The sequence below is a fragment of the Clupea harengus genome, chromosome 4 (assembly GCF_900700415.2).
Source record: "Clupea harengus chromosome 4, Ch_v2.0.2, whole genome shotgun sequence".
Lineage (NCBI taxonomy): Eukaryota > Metazoa > Chordata > Actinopteri > Clupeiformes > Clupeidae > Clupea > Clupea harengus.
The window spans coordinates 14,178,562-14,202,499 of record NC_045155.1 but is presented as its reverse complement, the minus strand read 5'-3'; the positions used below and the strand labels follow the sequence as shown (position 1 = coordinate 14,202,499).

Sequence of the window (23,938 nt, the reverse complement as noted above, 5' to 3'; positions counted from 1 at the left end):
CCTGACAATGTATAGTCTAAGCAACCTAAACTCAGGTGCATTGACGTGGGTGGAAATAAATTGGTGCACAAAAACATTTCAACCACCGAAAATACGTTATGATATAGTGACTATACCGCTCATGAGTTTTTGGCCATGGTTCGAATGTCTATATGTCTATATCGAATGTCTATATAATCCAAATGACCTTCAATCCCTTTTCAGGACCCTGGAGAGCACCTGCTACTGAGGTCCCCTGACTTAATTTTCCCACCAAGAATTTTCATGCTCTGACATTTTTTGGTTTCTGCTTTCATCAGTGAATCGTCCTAAAACCACCCGAAGCAAAGTGCTGTGCGCACTTTCAACCCACACACACCTCCCACATAAGATGTCCCTCCAACTGTTCTGTGTCAAGAGGAACTCGGGGCTAAGATGGGCAGAGGCGATTCACACTGGTGAGAGGAAAAACTAGATGAATAGTCTGGAAAGATGAGAACCAGGGCATATTTCTTACTTCGACTAATACTTCTCCCCTCCCACCTCATACACAAACACAGATTTCAGACAGAAGTCAGATTGACAAATTACCTGTTAAACTCTCTATGCATACCTTGAATTATTTTCCCAGAGTTCTTAGGCCTGTGTGTTACTTGGTTGTTCTATTCCATCAAAGATGTCCAAACATTGTATGTGGTAGCAAATAAAACTATATTTTTTTTGTTTAAAAAGACGCATACAGTGTAGACTGCAACTAAATGAAAAAATATTATTATTATTACCATTATTACTGTTATTATTATTATTATTATTATAATAGGCCCAGACGATTACAAATGTGTGATTCAAGTGTGTAGCCTATTGCATGGTAGGCTATGTTTTATTTCTCAATTGTTTTCCCTGAAGAGCTGTCCGTCTATTCAACGAGAGAAATGGGACAATTGTATTTTAATACAAATTGTACTAACGAGGCCACCGTAATCATACCGGAAGTTCTGGTATGTGGCTAAAAACAAGCTAGCTAGTTAATAAGGTAGGCATTTTCGTTTTCAAGTTGGAACTTTGCGTCATGGCTGTTTGGGGCTTCGCTTTCGTCGGAGAATGTAAGTTTTGATTACATTGTAGTACTTTAGTTAGCTACAACCTATAAACATCATGTCTATTCCAAAGTAGATAAACAATGTGAATTATAGGCTTTTATTTGCATTACTTGAGTTTCAAACAGCCAACCAAGCTAGCTAGCTAGCGATGTTGCTAGTAATGTAGCAAGAAGGCTATCGTTATTTGGTAGCTCATAATGTCACGCATCGCTGAAACATGTCAGCGATAATGGAATGTCTTAACAGCTTTGAAATATGTTTTTCATGAACAGCAGATGCATGTCCATATTGAGGACACAGGAAAATGGATATGTTCATGTAGTAATTTAATCGCTGCTAGGCCTGTTGTTAGCATGCAGAAAGAAGTTTGATAGACGGGTTTGTGTGACGTATTACAACAGCTGGTAGGCAAACTAAGAGATGTTTACTATGTTCTATGCACGTTTATATGCTAATTAATAACTCAGTTGCACAATATGTTGTCAGACCACATATGTAGGAGAATATACAGATTATGATAGTAACATTGTTATTAAACCGGACCAGTGACAAGTTTAAAACGGGATTCGGAACGGTGTTTAATATGCTACATGGTATGGAATTTGCACAACCTAGATAGTCACTATTCGGTCAACAATCTTCATCTGATAGACTATAACTCGAATTACAAATGTTCCACAAAGAAGCATCTCAACCTGTCAGTTAGTACAGTGCATTCAAGAAAGTAATGTTATTTAGACCCTTTCAGTTTTTTTTTTTTTTGCATTTTGCTTTTCGTTATGTTGCAGCCTTATTCTAAAAATATTTAAATTATTCCCTCCCCCCTCATCAAGCAACACTAAATACCCCATAATGACAGAGCGAAAACAGAATTTTAGATTTTTTTGAAAATGTATTAAAAAGGAAAAACTGATCACATTGACGTTTAGACCCTTTGCTATGGTACTTGAAATTTAGCTCAGGTGTCTCTCATTTCTCTCGATCATGAGACGCTTCTACACCTTAATTGGAGTCCACTTGTTGTAAATTAAATTGATTGGCCATGATTTGGAAAGGCACACACCTGTCTATATAAGGTCTTAAAGCTGACAATGCATATCAGAGCAAAATTCACCAGGTTGAATGAACTACCTACAGAGCTCAGAGACGGCATTGTGTCGGGGCACAGATCTGGGGAAGGCTACAAAATGTTATGCTGCATTGAAGGTTCCCAAGCGCACAGTGGCCTCCTAATTCCTAAATGGAAGAAGTTTGAAATAACCAGGAAATAACCTCTTCCAAGGTGACAAGAACCTGAAGGTTACTCTGGCTGAGCTCCAGAGATCCTGTGTGGAGATGGAAGAAACTTCCAGAAGGAAGAAAGGAAGAAACTCCACCGAGTGGGCTTTATGGCAGAGTGACCAGACAGAAGCCCCTCCTCAGTGAACGACACAGGAAAGCCAGCTTTGAGTTTGCCAAAGAACAAGATTCTCTGATCTGATGAAACCAAGGCTGAACTGTTTGACCTCAATAAGTGTCATGTCTGGAGGAAACGAGGCGCTGCTCCTAACCTGCCCAATACCATCCCAATGGTTAAGCATGTTGGTGGCAGCATCATGCTGTGGGGGAGTTTTTCAGTGGCAGGGACTGGGCGACTGGTCAGGGTTGAGGGAAAGCTGAACGGAGCAAACCACGGAGATATCCTAAATGAAAACCTGGTCCAGAGTGCTAAGGACCTCAGACTGGGCCGAAGGTTCACCTTCCAACAGGATCATGACCGTAAGCACACAGCCAAAGAATGCAGGAGTGGCTTAGGGATAACTCTGTTAATGTCCCTGCGTGGCCCAACAGGAGCCCTGATTTGAACCTGATAGCAAATCTCTGGAGAGACTTGAAAATGGCTGTCCACTGACGGTCCCCCATCCAACCTGACAGAGGATCTGCAGAGAAGAATGGCAAAAAAAATAAATAAATCCAGGTGTGCAAATCTTGGGGCGTCATACCCAAGAAGGCTGTAATTGCTGCCAAAGGTGCTTCAACTGAGTCTACTGAGTAAAGGGTCTGAATACTTAGGCCTATGTGAATGTGATATTTCAGTTTTAAAAGGAAGGAAATGAGGAAAAATTAATGGAAACCATTTTAGCATGAGCCTGCGACTTAACAAAATGCCGAAAAACTGATGGCGTCTGAATACTTTCAGAATGCACGGTACATAGCATAGATAAATTGTACCTGCCTAATAGCATTTCTGTGATAGTTTTGTTTTTTCTTACACATGTCATGACATTTTAACAAAATACATCAGGATACTTAAGGTATGATAATATGTTTTTACATTTCACTTTTAGCGCATTTTGTGAATGGTGTTGTGGTGTACATTTTTGCTTTGCATTTGTATGGGCCCTGTAATTCATTGACTCCCACTACCCTTCTTTTCTCTTCTCTAGGTTGCCATATACATCATCATTTGATTGATATAGAGTGATATTCTCCATCTACTGGTTGCCCCAGAGTATATAAATAATTTCCAAGTAATTGCAATTGGCTGAGAGAGCACCACCATGTCTAGGAAGCAGTCTGCCAAGCCGGTGCGAGGAAACAGGAAGTATGACTTGGAGAGGAAGCGCGATGAGCGCGCGGCCCGCCGGGCTCTGGCCAAAGACAGGAAGAATCGCCCACCGGGGGCGGATGAGGGCGAGGAGTTTGTCAGTTTCTCCAACCAGCTCCAAGCTCTTGGCCTGAAGCTGAGAGAGGTCCCTGGGGACGGGTAAGGTCCAAGGATTGCACCTTTGGTGCCACGGTTGACCTTTGCCTGTGTTTGTTGGGCTGCTAATTTGCTAATCTGTCAATCTCCCCATCCCCCCCCTAGGAACTGCTTGTTCCGTGCGCTCGGGGACCAACTGGAGGGACACTCGCGAAGTCACCTGCGTCTGCGCCAGGAGACCGTTCAGTACATTAGTGACCACCGGCACGACTTTGAGCCTTTTTTGGAGGATGAAGTGCCCTTCACACAACACTGTGAGATTACAGGAACATTGTGAAGGAGTGTAGTGGAAAAAATGTAATTCAAAGGACATAACAAAGCTCAAAATGATGACTAGTTTTTTTTTATGTATTATAGTGTCAAATCTCTCCCAGCCGGGGATGTTTGCAGGGAACGACGCAATAGTGTCCTTTGCTCGCAACCAGCAGGTTAAGGTCGTGATTCATCAGTTGAATGCTCCATTGTGGGAGGTGAACATCAGTTTTCCTCCTTTTTTCTGTGACCGATTCATTTGACAGATTAATTTATTTGATATTCATAATTTTTGTCCATGTAACATTTATGTATATATAAATACGATATTGCTTTTTCATTCAGATAAATGGGTCTGAGAAGCAGCTTTGTCGGGAACTTCACATTGCTTATCGTTATGGAGACCATTATGACAGTGTGAGACACATTGGTGACAACTCTGAAAGCCCATCTCATCTACGTATTGAGGTTTGTAGCCATTGAATGTCCTTCTCCATTTGTTTTTTATTTATTTACCTTTTGCATTCTCACTTTTTTTGTCATGTAATATGCATTTACATCACAGAATCCAATAAATAAATATGTATGCTAAACCCCATGAAATATCAGAAATGGGTGTCATCATGTATTGTGCTGCACTTAAGCTGATTTTAAAATACACTTTCCTGGAACTGTCGTATCTGTCCACATCTCCCATTTGTTGACCTAAATTCCCACTGGCTCTGAAATGGCAGAACCTGAATAAGTCCCGGAGGCAGCACGAGTTTGGAGACGGCCAGCTAGAGATGCACACGGGCCCGCCATCCTCCCCCTCCGAGGACGAGGACGTGATCCTCAGCTCTCTCAGGAGCGCCAGTGCCAACGGTCAGTCAATCAGCCTGTCAGTCTCGCCCCTTAACGCGCCTCGGCATGCCCTTGGGGCGGCCCCCTTCTCTCAACCCTCCCCACCCTTCTTAACTCGCATGTCATTCCCATCACAGGAGAGAATCTGTGTCCTTCAAGTGCCGCCACGCAGCCGTGCCACGCCGAGTGGCTGGAGCCCGACCTCAGCAACCAAAGCTGCCACGCCCACTGTGATTCGGGGACAGAGGCACACCACCCTGAATGTCGCTGCATGGCCACCGAGAGCAGTGACAAGACGGCACCATCAGAAGGCAGCACTGTGCAGAAAGCCAAGGTATCATTCTGAGATGTGAACGTGTTCTGAAACTACGTGTATGCACTTGACAGAAGGAGTGTAACAGTATTACAGGAACTGCGCCTCTGTTTTTTTTGTGATTCATGTTAATGGATATGTCCTGTTTAGTGGAGTTCAGTAAACAATGTTGCTGATGAATGTGGCTCTTCAAAAGGATAAAAAAAAAAACCTCATGTACAAAGAATTAACAGTGAAAATAATCCCCAAAAAATAAATTAAGACTAGAAAAAACTGTGAAAGTCACAGAAAACCACTATTCATTGTCTAAGTTGTGTGTGTGTTTTTTTTCTATCCAACCATGAGAAAATATGACTGAATGGTGAGAACATTAAACTGGACGTAATAGTTTCCACTTTCACCCTCTTCCCCTAGGTCTCTAACAAACAGAGGAAGGAGCAGCAGCGCTTGGAGAAGAAGAAGAGGCAGGAAGAGCGGCATCGGCAGAAGGTCCAACAGAGCACAGGGCCTCATGACCAAAATCAGAACTTACCCGAGCAGGTCACTTTGGTGCCCGCCCTTAACACTCTTAGCATCTAAGCCAATTGGTGAATGGTAGCAAGTACACTCATGAGTGTGAAAACAGCTGCTCTGAGACCAGTTCTTTTTTTCTATATGGAACCCATAAAGACGAAGCAAAAGAAGACCATTGCACGTGTGTTTGGATTGAGGAGTGACCAGCCGCTGCTTCTCTCAGGTGTTCTTGAACGAGATCATGTATGCAAGTGTGTGCAAGTGTGTGTGAGCGTGTGAGAATGTTGCAAATTATTTTGGTATTTGAGTGTTTCTGCCTGGCCTCACTGCTTTGTGGAGCCACAGCCTGGCTAGTCAACTGCATACAGTAAGCTTTTTTTTTTTTTTTTTTTTTAAATCCAATCTCTTTTTCCCTCTTTCTCCAATCAGAGTTTACTCTGCCTGGTTTCAGCCAAAGCGTCTGCAAGAATTTAAGAACTGAAAGGGAATTTAAGGAATGTGTTTGCTTAATGGTGGTTTCAGATGGGAATGATCTCAGTGTATACCAGTTAAGCTATAGCCATGGCATGACTTAATCATCACATGCTCCTGCGGACATGCAAGTGCTTCTGGTTAAACTAGCTCAAACTTCAAGGCTTTTTCTTCTGTTTGGACTCTTCAAATGAGCAATCCTCATCTCTTCTTTGGAATGAAGTGCAATCTGACAATAAATGAGAATGTTGGCAATACTGAATCGGTATCTTAATGAATCTGACATGATGTGCATACTGAGGTGGGCGTTGAAAGCTGCTGTAGGCAATATATATATAAATATATATATATATATAATATCTTTTTGCATTCCTTAGCTAAGCTGGATTTACGACATAACAGCTATCGTGAAGAGAAAAGGTAAAAGGAATGTCTCGGGCTCTCCTGGGTTCCGTAATCTATGGTTAAAGTTTCAACATTCGGCTGTGTTAACAAATCTAGACGCTTTATTTTGTTTGTCTTGTGGAAGTAAACAAGAACTGCTGTAGTTACTAACTGCACATATAATTCGAGAACAAAGGTTGCTTTTCTGTCTCCATACTAGGTCAGTCAAATTAAGCTTCTCAAAATGAGATATGAGTAATCTTTAGGTTAAATACAGAGTGAACAAAGCACAACTACTTTCTTTAATCACTGTCATTTACAGTAAATTGCACACTGGCCCATGTCACACATTTATATTCTTTAATGTAAGCAATTTAAACACACTAGAAAGGCTACAATCAGTCAAGTATAAAGTCAAAAGGTGGAACTGCTTTGATGAGAGCACCTGCTTTGGAAAAAACACTGTTTTTTTTTATAGACCTAGAGATGTTACATGATTTATGTATTAAACATAGCTTTGACATTAGATTAGCACCAGCAAAAAGAAGAATATCTGGGCATTAGGACAATAATGCATAACAGTGTGTCAAAAAGAATATGCCAGCCCTACAATGAATAAAAGCCCATCTTCACTGGTGACCTGTCCCCAGTGGGCAATCATATATTCCCCAGTAGCGATGTTCCCAGTTGCCACTATTCTGGACTGGACTATTCAAAGACAATTTCTCCAAAACAGACATTTGGAAGCATTTTGCAGAAGATGTTCTCTTGCGGGTACAGAAACTGGTATAAACCTACAATACAGATATCTTCATATTTTCTGGCAGTCTAATATAGCAGTAGTACGTATGTGTATGTGCATGTGCATCTATAGTTATTAGCTCTTAAAAGGCGTAAAACAAGTACATCATGGCAAAATCCACAGGGAGGCAGTAGAGCTTTGTAAACACATGAGAAAGTGCTTCCTGTGGTTCTGCTGAAAAACGTGCTAGGCCATACTTGTATAATCACAAGGGGAAAAAATCAGTGGCTTTTTATATACACAAAACTGCCTGAATGAGTAACTACTGATTTAGCTCTCAGCTCCTGACTGGGTGACTATGGAACGAGCCCTCTACTACACAACAACATCTGTAACATCTTTGGACGAAGAACATCTGCAAGCTGTTTTTCAAAATAGGGCAACCAACTGTCCATCCCTGATATTCCACTAACTGCTGAGGTTTTGGCGAGCAGAAAAGCCACGGGGATGGAGAAATGTGCAGCCCCTGCTTTTTTTATCCCTTCATAAAAAGCTACACTTCTCCCATGTTAACATGAGGTTATAATCATGATGCCCGTGGTTTTTCTCATTGTTCCCTTTACAAAGTGTGTAACAGTGAAGTGGGAGTAAACTGTGACCACATTATCCAAAGGCTCTGGGCAATCTATTCTGTAAGACTTCATTTTCTTTTACATTCCCCTTCCCCTTCGTAAAGGAAATCGAAGAGCACCTGTAGCTACTAAAGTCGGAACCTTTCAGTAGTGCTATTAGTGAGTGTTTGAAGTGACGCAAAGTAAATGCCAGTGGTAGTTCTGAGGTTTCAGGGTCTGTTTTCAGTCAAAGGCAACCGAGTGCAGATTGTAAACGTGTGTCTGTGTGCGTGTGTGGGTGCAGGCGTGCGTGTAGGCATGTGTGCGGGTGAGTAAAAGACAGAGGGGCCTCCTGTCTATTGGTGATAAGTGCTCCAGTGATTTCAGAGGTCTGGTCTCCCTTCTCCCACTCTATCCTCCCATCCATTTGAAGATGCTCATTGGCTAGCTTCTGCAAGGGGCACATGGGCTATGACTTGTAGCCCCAGGTCAAAGCATCTGCACACAAGAGCATACATGTTAGAAAAATAAACACCAATCATGTGTATGATTTCATTTTTCCTTTTTATTATTTTCCATGTCTTTAGCTATGTACACAGTGCTTGTTTTTGTTGTGCAGACTTTGATGCACTTTGAGCTGACCAACAAAACTCATAGCGCTTCCATTTATCAATTTCTCATATGATTGCTTGTATAATGAGCACACTAGTATTTACTTCCTAATTTGTACTTTCAAGCCCAAAATGTCAGTGCCTTGATGAACCAGAATATGGTGCCTGCCTACAACAAGCACACTGCATTTAACAAGTAGGGCAAGAATCACACTAACCTTTGAAGTGGGCGGAACAGCACAGACCCTCTCCCCTGGCAGTGCGGTAGACCGGTGACACGCAGACGCGGGCACTGGGCGGCATGTTTTTGAGTGTGGTGGACAGGGAGGTGGGCGGCAAGTACAGGGAGGAGCCGGCCCCCGCCTGACTCGGCCGGCTTTGATCTCCCTCCCATGTGACCCAGTAGCCGCGCAGCCCATCCTCCGCCCCCTTCCATCGGACCTGGACAGAGTCACTTCCCACTGTGGTGAGCTGCAAATCCGCAAGGGCTGGCAACACTACGAGAGAGAGAGTGCATGACAGAAAGGGAGAGAGAGAGCAAAGAGAGGGAAGCAAACAAAAATAAAATGAAGGCGTGGTGGAGGTTAAACCCATTTCGGCTTAAGAATTTTGCCTCCCAACCCATATTTCTCATGCTACTGTAGGTCATGTAGCCCAAGCACTCCTCCTGTGTACCTTCCTGCGTGCAGACTTTGACGGACATGGCTCTCTCGCTGCCGGACGCGTGCTTCGCGCTCACGGTCACCAGGTACTGTGTGTCCGGCTGCAGGTTCCTGAGCACCGTGGAGTTCTGCTGCTTGTTGACTTTTGCTATCTGCAGCTTGCCCGTGGGCAGGGCGGAGTACTCCACCTGGACGCTCTGCACGGAGTCAGGCTGCACAGGGCCCCAGCTCACCCGCACGCTGTTCGCCGTGGACTCCGAGACCGTCACCACAGATGGGCTCAGCACCTCTGCACAGAGAAAGAACTATATTAATGAGGTGCGAGCGTGAGATAAGACTGGGAGGGAGAGGAAAAGAGAGAGAACATGATGGCCTAATAATACATTCCACATGCTGTGAAATTATACACTATTACGTATTTCCTGTCTCTGAGTATTCCCTGTTCCTTTTTCTGTTTCTCTACACATGCTTCTTTTCCCACTCCTCTCACCTGGCTGAGTGGTGAAGTCGGTGGTGAGTGTCTTGAGGATGTTCAGGTTGGATTCCGGTCTCAGGGTGACCTTGTACTTGGTCCCTGGCCTGAGGCCCGTGAGCTGGGCGTTGGTGGCGTCCCCGGGCCGGGTGATCCGCTGGTAGTGGCCGGGGCTGGTTCCGGGGCTTGTGCCGGGGCCTCCGCCGGGGCTGGTCTCTGCTCCAGATGGAATGGGGCCAAACGTGATGTCATAGTAGCCCGAGCCTGCCAGAACGGGCCTCCAGTGCAGACTGGCGCTGCGGGAGGACACATCTCGCACCTGCAGCCGCTCTGCCCTAATTATCTCTGAGACGGGGGTGGCCACAAACAGGCGGAAAGAAAGCGAGGGATAGCAGAAGAGATTGAGAGAGAGAGATAGAGAGACCAAGAGAGAGAGAGAGAGAGAGAGAGAGAGGAAATTTAGCCAGACACAAGGACCGCAGTGCACTCAGAACACCATGCCATGAGCCCCATCTCAAAATAGACAAGACTGTCAGAGGATGCTTTAGTGATGAATTACCGTCTCTTGAGGGGTTTCACTGTCACTGAATAAGTAGCTCTGGCCATTGCTAGGAGGTCAGTGCCACATATACCTTTCGACTAAAAATAATTGTGCATGTACACAATTTACTATGCATGTTGCCCAGCACATAGGACACAGGTCTTTGAAAGTGTTTATGTGTGCGAGCTTGGTTGTTATCCAATCTCCAGAAGGAGAAATGCTCTCTATAAATACACCAGTCTGGCACACTGGGGGGCAGGGTTGGGTGGGTTGAGAGAGGGGGCTTATGCGAAGGTAGAGGGGCTGATTGAATAATTTCTATATTAGTAACCCCCTGCTTTCTCTAATTTCAGGGCCGTACTCTGTCCTTGCCTCCCCTTGCGTCTCCGTGTCTGTGTCTCCGTGTCTCGCTGTCTCCAAGCGTTAGTGTCACAGCGGAGGAGCACAGTGGCCTACTTTTCAAAGACTCAGTTCAGTGTGGCCTTGCAGAACAGGAACAGCATAGAAACACATCATAGGCTTTCTCTGTACACTTCTACCCCTCACCCCACTGCAGGGCCGCAGGCTTAGGTACTTACCGATGATGGCATTCCTCACGTCCTCAGTGATGATGCTAATGTCTTCGATGTCCACAAAGTACAGGTGGTCTTCCACAGGCGGGGACACCACCTGACGTAGCACCTGGAAGTTCCCGTGCCCCGTGGAGACCACGAGCACTTTCACACCCTCATCGCGCAGCTCCTTCATCGGCTCCCTCACCGGACCCGGGTCCACGCCGTCCGTCAGCCACAGCAGAACCCTGGGCAGGTTGGGCCTGGTCCCGCCCGGCACCCCTGGCGGCAGCACTCTGTCACGGGCCATCTCCAGAGCCTTCTCCGTGTTGGTGTCTCCGCGGAGCTGCTTGATCTGGCGAAGGGCCGCCTGCAGGGCCTGCTGAGTACGGTGGGTCTCGAAGCCGAACTCCAGGCGAGGCTCGGTGCCAACAAGCAGCAGCGAAAACCGCACCTCATCCGGGCCCAGGGAGAAGGGCTGCAGCAGCTCGGCCAGGAAACTCACCATGTGGGAAAACTCATAGGATGCAATGCTTCCAGACGCATCCAGCAAGACCAAGACATCTCCCTCGCAACAGTTCAGCACTACAGAAGGAGGCGAATAGAAGAACAAAGAGACCAAAGTTAAGTAACCAGTTGCACACTAATGGAGGGTAACTGTCCATTGAATTGGATAATCTGTTGATTGTATGAACAACAAGAAAAGCACTGAACAACTAAAAAATAGTAAAACAGCATTAAAGTTTCAATGAAACAAAAAAGCTAGAGTACAATGTGGATAGTATGTAGGTTATAAGACTGCAATAATATTTTCATTGAATCTTTTAAGTATGATCCACTGAGGGTGCAGACAGAGGAGAGGAGTGGGTGTTGAGAGACATGTGTGGAGAGGAGAGATAATGATGGGAAGTGATGACAGAATGTGGTGCCTGCCCACAACAAGCACACTGCATTTAACAAGTAGGGCAAGAATGGCCTCTTCATCATGGTAAATTATTGTTAGGAAAGTTGTGAGTCTTTTAAAGGTGGTTTGCACTTTATGTGTAATTCCAGGCATGGGATCATTAACCGACAGGAATGTTGTGTATAATATAAACATGGCTTGCACTGTGTAAAAAACATATGAACAAGACTAAACATCCAAAAACGCACTCTGCACATTGGGGGAAAATACAAAAAAATTGGATATAACTCTGATGCTTCTATTCTGAATATTCTCCAGCTTCTTCAGGCCTGCTCTCCCTCCCTCCTTATTTTCCAGTGTCCTCCTCCCTTCCACACACACATGGCGCACGCACACACACACACACACACGGCGCACGCACACACACACACACACACACACACACACACACACACACACACACACACACACACTCACACTCACACTCACACTCACACACACACACACACTCACACTCACACACACACACACACACACACACACACACACACACACACACACACACACACACACACACACATTTCCACAAACACCAGAATCCGATGCACATAGGCTCCCTAGAGCAGCCAGATTCCTTCACTCTCACCCTCTACCTCCTTGGAACAAAACTGTCACAAAATCATTAAACTTTTATGGGGTGGGCGGCAGAGGAGGGAAAAACCAGGGGCTATGAGAAGGAAAGCAGCAGCAATAAAAGAGGGAAATGAGTGAGAAACAGAGGCGGGCTGACAGACACCAAAAAGAACGATGCGGAAAGTGTTAGATTTAGAGGGTGCACTGAGAAGGGTGAAAGATTAAGTCAAATATTTATAAAGATAGTGGAAAGTCAGTAGTGAGTTTCGTCAGACTTATGGCTTTGCTGGCAGGAGTCGACCTCTACATTAGAGGTGAAAATAAACACAAACAGATGGTGAAAGGGATTAGGAGTGGAGGAACGGCAGGGACTACTGGATATTAATGGTGTGTGGAGGAGGGGGAAGGAAAGAGCAGTGAAGAGGGAGCGAGAGAGAGAGAGAGCGAGACAGAGAGAGCGAGAGCAGGGAGGTGACTTTTGGCAGTTCATTGCAAGAAGAGGTGGAATGCTTTTACTAGTCCAGTTGCGATTCCAGTAGTAACACAGACATAAAACAAAAGATATAGAGGGGTAGAATGAGACAGAGTGAAAGAGCGAGTTGGTGGCTGGGGTTATGTAAAACCTGGCCAAATGCCAGGGTATTCTGTGCAGAGTGGGCATTTCCTAGTGACCCATGGCAATGCCTTATTTTAGTCTGTTTCCAAACACCTCCATTGATCAGTTTGCCTCACACTGTACTGCATTTAGAACTGAAGAAGCACATGACACCGCCTTTCTTCAAGTGTTTTCAGATGTTTCAATGGGAATGTGTTAGTAATTGTAGGCCTGTTATTTACCAACTTAATTACTTTGATCTGGTTTTGGATTTTGGTTCACAAGATGCATACAAAATTCAAAGAAGATTATTTGGATTCGATTAGCCACCATTTTGTTTATGGCCCAATTATCCATAAGCATACTGTGATTCAAGTTAAATTAGATGTATAATACCCTAATGACAATCAGCACGTATTACCATTGTTGCAGGGCATGAAAGAAATACAATTCAGCAATCTTTCCATTCATGCGGTTTTCAGTCAGTAGAAAAGAATGTAACATGAACTCCAGAGGAACTTTAAAAAGCAAACACCTTACTTTAATGACCCTGTGTTGTGGCTTGCTGGGTCCACATTTTAAGACTTTCTTGATAGTCGAGTTATCTACCTTCATCGGACTGTTTCGTTTGATTTTGTGCAGGCAACCGGATCCCTGAGAAATATTATCCTATTTTATGGCCTTCATAACCTTTTGTTTGCAAAGCAAAAACCCAGTTACACATACTTTCTGTCCTTAACCTTTCAAACGCCTCTCTGCCTGGATGAACTTTGTACCCTGGGGGCTGTGATCTACAGCTAGTCATGTAGAGTGGCCCTTCAGGTATTACTGAACTTTGCGTATACATTCTCAAGAGCTTGACACGGCTCACAGTTATTAGCTCATGCAGCAGGGAGTAGATCTATAGTTGCTTGTCTGGATCAGATCCAAGAAAGATAATGAGATAATGATAAATGAGAGACAGAGAACTGTACACTTTCACAAGTTTGGAGAGGAGCCTTAAGGCGCAACTATGTACTGTGTGACAGGCTGTCTGCCAGAGATTTTACAAAGTAGGACAGTCACACTCCATGTGCCTCAGTGTTGTTCTCAGTAATTCTCTCTCTCTCTCTCTCTCTCTCTCTCTCTCTCTCTCTCTCTGAAAGTGTGTGTGTGTGTGTGTGACATACACAAATATGTACACACCTGCACATAGGTTTTTGAAGTGCCTATACTGTATATGTGTCCAGCACTTATAAATCATAAATATATATAAGAGACCACACACCAAATACAAAATATTTAAAGTGCCCTGCTTTGCCTACACCAAGTATGTGTACATTTTTGGCACACAACATACCCGTTTCAGAAGCACCATGGCATATTTTAGGATTATTTTTCACTTTTTTTCACATCTCATGTCAACATAGTTAAATTACACAGGTACCCAATCAGCAAGACCCAAACTATTTACAGAAATCATATTTAAAGATGTTTACAAGTTAAACATAATTTGGATGAGGCTTTACTCAACTCCTTTTTATTGACTTCAAAACTGTATTAGCCTTTATTCCTCTGTTGTCTTTGAATAAAGTCTTAACACAAATCTGAACAATCAAATCAAATAAATAATTGCTTTTTTTATCTTGACCAAATTTACATGAATGGAACGTCTAGAATAAATCACATCGATGCATTTTGCATCTTACCAATACTAAACCCTCCCCCACGCTTCCCTCCTTCCCGACCTGAGGCGACTCACCTGTATCAGGTACCGTTTGGGCGTTAGTCCTACACAAGAACACGCTGACAAAGTACAGCGTGAGTATAAACCGAAAACCCATTGCCATTTGTTTCAGGGACGTAGAATATTTTCCACAGAGCTCTCTAGGACAAAATTGTCATTGCCTGAATCGTCGCTCCTGCTCAAAGCATAGTTGTGTATTCCCCGTCACACAATGAGCATTTTAAAACCATTACAGAAATTTCAGGGATGAAGGCTGTGAAGTCCAGTCTTTACGTTCTTATGGACTCCTTGAGATCCAGACTCGTGTTTTGCCGATAGCCGATATTTTTTATCATAAAATAAATCTTCTCTGAAGTTTGGGGCTGATTGTCCTAGTTCCCTCCTACGCTTTGAATCAAACGAACAACAGAACTTCTCATGCGCTCCCTAGCTACTGAACGCACCCCATGCCTTCCCTCCCTCCCTCTCTCTCTCTCGCTCTCTCTCTTGCTCACTCCCTCCTCTCTCGTCTTGGTATAGAAAGGGCAGTGGCCAGGCGTCGCCAGTATGGACATGTGCCAGGTTGTTGGTCGTTGTCATTATCTTATTTCATATGCACTTTATAGATAGAAACATGAGGCAAACTTTACCGTAAGACAGAATTTCGGCTATCGTCCAAAGTTGATCACCTCAAATGTGCATACGTCGTTACAGGACATCTGGAACCATCTGGTCCAATTAAAAGGAGGCATCCCTGTCGTTAACGTGACAGACTAATGATTATTGCGACTGACTGAAGAACATAAATTGTATGTGCACTTGGTTCACAGAAATGATCTCTCGGTCTGTAGACTTGGTGTAATCATCTGACTATGAATAGGATCTGTGCATGTGTCTTCTTTGACTAAAAATAGTGCAGCCTATATTCTTAGGAGGTGTAAATAATACATTTGGAGGGTCTTAAAGAGTGAATTAATCTATTAAACTGAAATAATTTCTGTTCTGAACAAGAGTTCCTAACTTAAAAGATGACAGGACTAAAATTGATTGAACATTGGGGAAAGTTCTTAATCCATACCATCATGTACACACAGGACAAAAAAGTGATGAGAGATCCTTAAATGTCTCTGGCACTGCTGAGTCAGCACAGCACCTATTGTTGTTGGGAGCTGAGCAAGAACCGACCACACACCTAGTTAGCAAACACAGACAGAGGCCACCATGAGTAATACTACATTTATTGTATACAATTCAGCCACTGTTGGGCAATACTGCATGAACCATTCCCCTGTATTATTGTCATTCATATTCATGTTGTCTTTACCATTACTGATGGGGTGAAAACAAATCTGAGTTCGGTTTCTGCCTTTCTCTTTCCAGGTGCACACTGCATGAAATTCATTAGGGTAGATTATTCACCAGGTATTACAGTGTCTGAGGGGGACTGTTGTGGCAGTCTGCCTCACAGGGCTAACTTGTGCTGACACGTAGACCCCATCAGACGGTTCTGTGACTGACATCATATGTGCAGATCATTGCACACGACAGCTCTGCCTCCTGAGACGGCCACTGACCGTGGTTACATGGATTCGAATAACTGCCTTAGTCGGACTGAAATCGCATTATCCGTTTCATGTAAGCACCTTAGTCGGATCGTAGTCGGACCGCACATAGTCGGACTAACACCCCTGGATAACTCGATCCGATCCAGTTGATAGTTCGACTATTGCGGCATGTAACGGTGAATTGGATAAGGAACTGGACTTTGCGTCTTTGCGCATGCTTGAGATCCCGCCGCCATCCTCCCTCCCTCCCTGCCAGGTCGTGACCCGGAAGACGAAAGAGACGATACGTTGTCTCAGCTGTTCATACTAATGACACGTTTATTTATGAATATCCTGCAGACTGTCTCACAAGCTTATTCTTGTTGACTATGAACAAACATAACAGAAGAGGTCCGAAGATATGAGTACCTTTACAACCCCTCCTTAAAAACGCATAAGGACGTTCAAATTACGATACTTATGTGGTGCCAGTGTTGACAAAAACGTTGACTGCGACTGTTTGGACAGAGCGCGCTAATTCACCGAACAAATACTTTCATATTAATTTCCCACCACTTGTTAGTCATGTCATCCATTCATATCGATGTGAATCAATCAATACTAATACATCTTTAACTGTGATGTGTTTTTGTTTCATTTCACAACGTATTTACTGTATAATCAACGATAGCAGGTGCCCGCTTGTAAACAGTCCACATTTTATTTGCTTAAAACACACAGCAGTACTGTCAAATCAGAAAGCAAATCAGCTGTTAAAGGGCTGTTACCTGACCAAATACCTTTCAAACTCGGTGATAGTATTCACAACTAATTTGTTCTTCATTCTATCAAATATGATGAAGTGTGGTCCGCGACGGCCACAAGTAAATTATTGCGACATTTCTACGACATTATTGCGACATGGAGCAGGGTTCCAGATGCTTTGCCTTGCGCATTGTCATATCTATAACTAGCCTACTGGTACGTACAAAAGGAGAGCCCGCGAAAATCATGTGTGCGCTAACAATTGTCTGGCGCCAGGTCTTGGGTAGGAGGCATGTTGTTCCGGGGATATTTAGTTAAATGGTCCGCGAATTTTTATTGGCTAAGTGGTCCTTGGTCTGAAAAAGTTTGAGAAACACTGCTTTATAGACAATAACGATCATACACTCCCATTGCACTCAAACAACCACACTCAAACGAGGAGATATTGTATCAATTAGCCTATTAAGTACTGTATTTATTGATTGCAAAGAGTTCAACGTTACAGCAACAAAACTTTGCTCCGGTCGCTAAATCTGATATATCCGTGTGCATCATCGCTCTCCCTCTCTCTCTCTGCCACACCCACCCTGTAACCTACGTGTTTATACATTATAGAAGCAAGACCATTATATTGTAACAAATCACGGAAGCGTGGTATATTTGTTATGGCTTTTTATTAAACACAACACACTGTCACAATGGCACGGGCTTTATGCCCACGAACAGACTGTGCTACCGTCACCCACCTGTATAAGCTCTGTCCCAACACAGAACAACGACATGTAATTAGAACGGTAAGGAACATATAGCCTAGGGAACGTCATGCATAACATAAAGTATAACAGTATGCGCCCGCTGCACGGCATTACGGGGCGACTATGCCGACACGTTATAATATTCTGGTTTAAAGTTAATGCTTGTGAAATCAGCTGTCACTCGACTATTACCTGACCAATACCTGTCAAACTCGGTCATAGAAAAATATCATGAATGCATATTTATTACGATGGGGAAACTATAAAATCGGAGTACGGACAACTAATGCCCAGCGTTGACGATGCAGATATAGAGCTGGAAACAGCTAAATGACCTACAGCCCAAATGCAGTGAGCTTTATCAAGCCCTGGAAAGTTCGGCACATTTGCCCGTTTCCACAGCGTCTGCTGAGCGGTCATTCAGTACAATGGGGCGTCTTAAGACATATCTTACGAAGTACGATGACTGACAAAAGACTGACTGGACTTGCTCTTATGAATATTCACACAGATTTGGAAATCGACAGCGAAGAAGTACTTAAACAATTTGATGCAACTGGCAGAAGGGCAATGCGTTTTGGCTGTAACCCATTATTTGCGCGCGTGTGTGTGTGTGAATGTGCATGCGTTTCTCTCGCCTTTTATCTTTCACCTTTGAATAATGTAACTTATAAACACATCGGCCTGGCAGAAACAAACAAACAAACAAACAAACAACCCAAGAGGCAACACGCATTTCTGGACCGATGAACAGACGCGATTCATGCTCAATCAACTGTTGTTGTTATTAGTAGTGGTGAAGAGGTCAAGCGGAAAGGGCTGTATCACCACTAGTTGTAATAAATAATAATATAAATAATAATATAAATAATAAACAGCGCCACCTATCGTATCGGATATGACATGCTTTCGGCCAATGATTCGATTTATTCACTGCCATGTACATTGGGATAATAGCACCTACCCTCGAAAGAAAGCATAGTCCGACTAAGCAAAGATTCGAATTATACCATCATGTAAACACACTGAGAAGAGAAGTAATAAACTGAGAAGACTGAGAAGTAATAAATCAGTTGGTCTTCGTTCTGCATTCTGCACCTGGAAAAACTTTAAGTGCAGAAGAGAGAGGGAGTGTGTGTGTGGGTGTATGTGTGTGTTGCAGCTGATGAAAGCATGTATAATGTGAGATGTACTGTGGTGTGTGTAATGGATTTTCTTTTCTTTTGCTCTGTTTTACGCTTTGGTTTGTGATCTCATTGCGTTGCGATGAACACGTTTGGTAGATATAAAAAATACATCTGTTGGAGGATGAGAAGTTCAGTGTAGGCATACTTCCTCTGTCACGTACATAAAACATTTAAAAAAGGCGGCTATAGATGGAGCCCACAATGTGCAATTAGCTCCATAACAAAACACTTTCAGATTGTTGCACACTAACTTAATCTGATTTAGTTTGGAAGATATTTTTGCAAACTCCATGACAGGAGTTGATTGCATGCATGAAACCTCTGTTATATCAGTTTTTAAATCACCATTGTTATAAATTGATTTAATTTAAGCACTTTTCAGGGCCTTTGGCTCCAAATTGGCTGTGCTTGCTCATGGGCATGCGAGGGTAGGGAGGAATGGTGAAGGGACCTCAGGGAATAGCCTTGCCCAATTACGTTTTGCCCTGGCATAATGGAAAACCATGTAGGGAATGACAAAAATAATTTCTGGAAAGCCATGTTACACAAATTGAAAATGGACATGAAGTAAAACATTGCAAAACCTGGCAAACATTCATGCTAATATTTAAAAGTGTGGTCATCAAGTTTGTTTACTGAGCACATTTCTTTGACAGGCAAATAGATATCATCATTTTGGTTTAAAGAGATGAAGAACAGCCTGAGTCTTTAATAAAAATTTGCTTCTGGGGATTTCTTGTCGGATTGTTTGTTTAGCTGTGTTTGTTTATCACAAGCGATTTTATTGGTTTAAGGATGGTAATGGGAATGCATTCCAACTGCTGTTTTGTTTGGCTTAAAAAGGAGAGGGTGATGAGCAAAAACAACTGAAGGTCAATCTCATTTGAAGGTTTAGTGCAGATTAAGAGAAACATGAAAAGGTCATGAGAGATTAGATGACACTAAAGCGAGGTGTGAGAGCAGATTTGAGGGTTTTCTGCTGCCGTGGATCGGTGGCTCATGTATGTGTATGGGTATGTGTTTATGTGGTAACTCAACCCAAAATCTCAGTTCATATAAAGGGATAAACACTTTGTCCCCCCCCCACACACACACTTCATGGGCCAAAGCGATATACATAAACAAGGAACGTTAAACTATAAATAGTTGGGAAGTCCAAGGGGTTTTTCCTGCCGGTGGGGTGTGTGCACATTTGTTACCTCTGAGATACCCGCAGTCTTCCTGCTTTCTTCTGACCCCCTGCGCTCCTGCATCAGCACAGCTTCCCTTTCTTTCAGTCGCATCTCAGCCCTAATTTCCACACCTTCCTTCCCTCAAGGTTCACTCATCCGTGCTGTGACAGGGGTAGTCGGTGTGCATCTGGTTCCCAGGTGTCGGAGTACCAGCTAGTGATCACGTGACCATCTGTTGTAGTGGAGAGGTTATTTCAAGTAGAATGGACATCACTGGGATTATGACTTTTCAGTACAATGTGTGTGTGACCTTTGCTCTGTTACTGAATAGTGTTTCATTTATGACTCAGGTTTTTCCCTCAGATTTCAACAGACATCAGGGCAGTATTTGGGCAGGATATCCCATGAAGCTTGGAATGCCAGGGGCCAATGGCACAGCAAATTGAGGGGGAAGCCATATATTATGACCTGTTTCCCTCCTAACCACACACTAGCTTTGTATATTTGTGTTATTCTTTAGACTCCACTGAATTTTAATGTAATGAAACATTTCAAGTTAATTGAACAAATCCATATTTGGCCTCAGAGAGTGTAGTAACAATAAAATATTGTGTGTCTGAGGAGGCCTGTTTCGCAGTTGCAAGTGAGGCGTTTTCATATTGAAATGATCAGGAAAATCTGTTTAGCTAAATGCAGTACTCAGTGTTTCCTACATGCAAGGGGCCAACACCCTCTGCGTACCATTAGACCTTTCCATGATGAAATACTATGGTACAGTTTAGTGCTCAGTGGACCTCATGTGGTCTTTTTCCCTCTGACTGTAGCTAACTGCCTCTCGAGAGAACCATTTCAATCATGACCTGTAGGAGACCCGCGCTGTTGTTTCTTTGTGATGGATCTGGGTTTATTGCTGCTCAGTTGTGTAGGGGGTAACCCGGTTTTCAGCCAGAGTCCAAGAGCTCCAACAATCAATCCATTGCTAGTATTTTTTGCTAAAGTTTCAGAATATTTCTATTGGCTGATAATGTTTCTATGATGTAGTGAAAAGGAATATCAAATTTATGATCAACATCACAGTATTATTCCAGTATTAATGTAATATTCCTTATCCAGCTGTGTTCTGACCTCTGGTACACTTGTTTGTTTTTTTGTAAATATAAAATATATAGCTTCCTCCAACTCGATTGGAGCAGCACATGATTTGAGTTGAAAGTTCCCACTGTGTGGGTTTGAGAGAAAGGTCAAGAGCATGAATCATCAGAGTCAGAGGCAGACCTTCCCCCTAATCAGATAGATTTTTGAAAGCCATGCACCAAAAGGCTTTCTCTCCGTAAAGCTTCCCAGTCACTTGCAGTGTTTATATCAGCCTGAGCATTGCCTGAATTCCTCTGGGTTGTATGCAACTCCGCTCTCCTCCCTGCCTCTCCTGCGCTCTCTATTCCTGCCCCCTCTCATTGCAGTCGTTCCAGAGCACAGCTTTTATAAGGCCACGGATCTCTGCTTTCTTGCTTCATTCTTCCCTCTGTTCTTTGTCCTCATTTGGGTTTTGTGAGTGGCTGTTCTCCGGTCTCCTGCCTTGACTTGGCAGTGATACGATACAGCTGCAATATCCTTCACTTTTCCCTTAGTCATATTGTGGCCTATTGTCATTGCACCACCCACCCTCATCATTCCCTATAGTGTTAGAATACAGCTGCCTTTCACATACTCACACTTGCACACGAGCGCACTCACACAAAAACCCACATGCACACATACACACAAGCACACATAAGCACCCACAGGCACACACACACACACACATACTTACAAACACATGTGTGCAATCCTTTCCATACCATATGGACCCACAGTGTGCACGCTACAGCGGGAGAGAAGAAGAAGTGCCAAGAATACTTTTGAAAGTCTTAGCGTCATCTGAATGTGTTTACAGAAAGCGCTGTACATACAGTATATGCCTCAATACAATACCAGCGAGCACCTGTGAGTGCCCTTTGCTATCTTTCTTTTTGTGTTTCCCAGAGATGAATGGACGGATGTAGAAATTACTGTGTTTATTTTATACAGCCTTTTATTTGTTGCCAAATTCTCTCAGGCCCGGACCTGTCCAGACAGATTCATTTGTGGATGGGCTTACAGAAAACATCCCAGTTTGTTCAAAACAAAACAGTGGCTGCCGAGATAACTAAGTAGCTGTGTCTCTTTGTGTGTGTGTGTATGTGTGTGTTTGTGTGTGTGTGTGTGTGTGTGTGTGTGTGTGTGTGTGTGTGTGTGTGTGTGTGTGTGTGTGTGTGTGTGTGTGTGTGTGTGTGTGTGTGTGTGTACGTAAGTGTGCATGTTTGCATGTGGCCATATGCTGGCTGCACAGTGCCATGTAGCACTGCATACCTTTTCACCTCTGTCGCCCCATGTGTGTAGGTGTGGTGTTGATGACAGGCTGATGACAGTGTACTCTTTGCACCCTGGGTGCTTACAAACTTACGTTATTATCAGTTCCTCTTTCACACAGATTCTTCCCCCTATCTCTCAGCTACACCTCCTTCTCTAGGCCCCCAGGTTAGCATTGCTGCCTGACTCATCCAGCTCCACTCCTGTTTCAGCTGACAGAGATGCAAAGTGAGAAGTGGAGAGTGGAGTGGAGAAAAGAGAGGAGAAGAGGTGAGGCACTGTCTGATAGTAATTTCAAAACCCCCTCACCCCCACCCCAGGGGCCAAGCTCAGGCCTGTCCCGTATTAGTAACTCTGTCTACAACATGTCTGAAGTCAGCGAGTAGCTCCACTCACGAAAACACCCAGTAACGCAGCACGGCTCAGCACAAACAAGCTGGGAAATGGCAGTATAATTCCCCAGAGGAGGGCGAGATGAGTAGATGGGGGAGCTTCCTGCCCTTGGGGCACTTGAAATTCCATGTTTACTGTGGCAAATAAACAAGAGAGAGGACTGTAGGCGGAGGCAGATAAAGATGAGACCTGACGCAAGCCAGATCTGTGACATTGATATTTCGGCCGTGACCTCTTGTGTCAGCTACAGAGTACACATGACTGCTGGCGTCTCTTCACCACTACTGTATAAGCCTGCCTGACATTCTCTTATGGAAGAATGATGAATTCCATCTGGATATGGCTAATTCATTTAGCAATAATTAATACACTGGGAGAGCATGGACGGCTACTTTTGGGGAAGATGTTTTCTATCTTTTAGGTCAGCCTGTGAAATACACAGGGATGACATAAGAAAATACTGAAAATGGCAGCGTCTGCAGTTTTGTTATTTCTATTTTGTGAGTCAACTAATGGGCACAGTTACAATTGGGGTGACACTGCCTCACTCCAATGGCATTTAAACAGCATGAGACCAGCAGAGCACAAATACAACCTCTATTTCTGTTTATTCAAATGTGAAAAAATTGGCCAGTCTTCGTAAACAGCAATTGTTTTGAATTCTAGTCTAGAACAATGATATGTAGGTAATGTTTAAACAACCTGGTGTGCAACTAAGCAGTTTAACAGGAATACAGAAGCCCTTGAGATGTCCTGCCTTCTCAGCCAAGTCAATGTAATATTTACAGTATATTAGTTAATTGTAAGCTAATGTGCATAGAGGGGTACATCAAAAGTGTTTCTAATTCTAGATACAATGGGAGTAATTGACAGGAAGGGATAGTATGAGCTGTACCTACTCAAGCAGGATGTATAGTTGAAAGTTAAAATAAACTCTGCGTAGGCTGGGATTCCTGCGTTGACAATGCGGGAAATTATTTTGACAAAGCGCTCAGACTGTACTAACGGTAGGACCATATGCTGTGTCTCCCCTGTAATCCCCCTCCAGTCGTCCCCTGTGCCTCCCATACTCCTGTCAGGGTGTAGATGTATTGTGAGAGTGGAGATAG

At 43.7% G+C, this 23,938-nt stretch overlaps 2 protein-coding genes across 3 annotated transcripts; one reads left to right on the top strand and one right to left on the bottom strand.

Moving 5' to 3' along the window:
• The first annotated feature begins 974 nt into the window (after nucleotides 1-974).
• Nucleotides 975-6,469, top strand: otud3 (OTU deubiquitinase 3). 2 transcript variants are annotated; one of them, XM_031566344.2, is made up of 9 exons: nucleotides 994-1,082; nucleotides 3,364-3,373; nucleotides 3,506-3,825; nucleotides 3,928-4,076; nucleotides 4,180-4,292; nucleotides 4,420-4,542; nucleotides 4,809-4,938; nucleotides 5,055-5,251; nucleotides 5,645-6,469. In XM_031566344.2, exons 3-9 carry the CDS (start codon nucleotides 3,620-3,622, stop codon nucleotides 5,807-5,809), a joined length of 1,083 nt encoding a protein of 360 aa, XP_031422204.1. In that variant the 5' UTR covers nucleotides 994-1,082; nucleotides 3,364-3,373; nucleotides 3,506-3,619; the 3' UTR covers nucleotides 5,810-6,469. The 2 variants fall into 2 exon arrangements, with proteins under 2 accessions (XP_012681656.1, XP_031422204.1); XM_012826202.3 differs by lacking the exon at nucleotides 3,364-3,373 and having other exon boundaries at nucleotides 975-1,082.
• Nucleotides 6,470-6,944: 475 nt separating this feature from the next.
• On the bottom strand, nucleotides 6,945-15,121 carry vwa1 (von Willebrand factor A domain containing 1). The gene is made up of 6 exons (XM_012826201.3): nucleotides 14,662-15,121; nucleotides 10,816-11,373; nucleotides 9,715-10,041; nucleotides 9,238-9,513; nucleotides 8,781-9,059; nucleotides 6,945-8,449 (listed from the first exon to the last, which is right to left on the bottom strand). The coding sequence occupies exons 1-6, from the start codon at nucleotides 14,747-14,749 to the stop codon at nucleotides 8,421-8,423; spliced, it is 1,557 nt and encodes a 518-aa protein (XP_012681655.1). The 5' UTR covers nucleotides 14,750-15,121; the 3' UTR covers nucleotides 6,945-8,420.
• Between the last annotated feature and the right edge of the window lie 8,817 nt (nucleotides 15,122-23,938).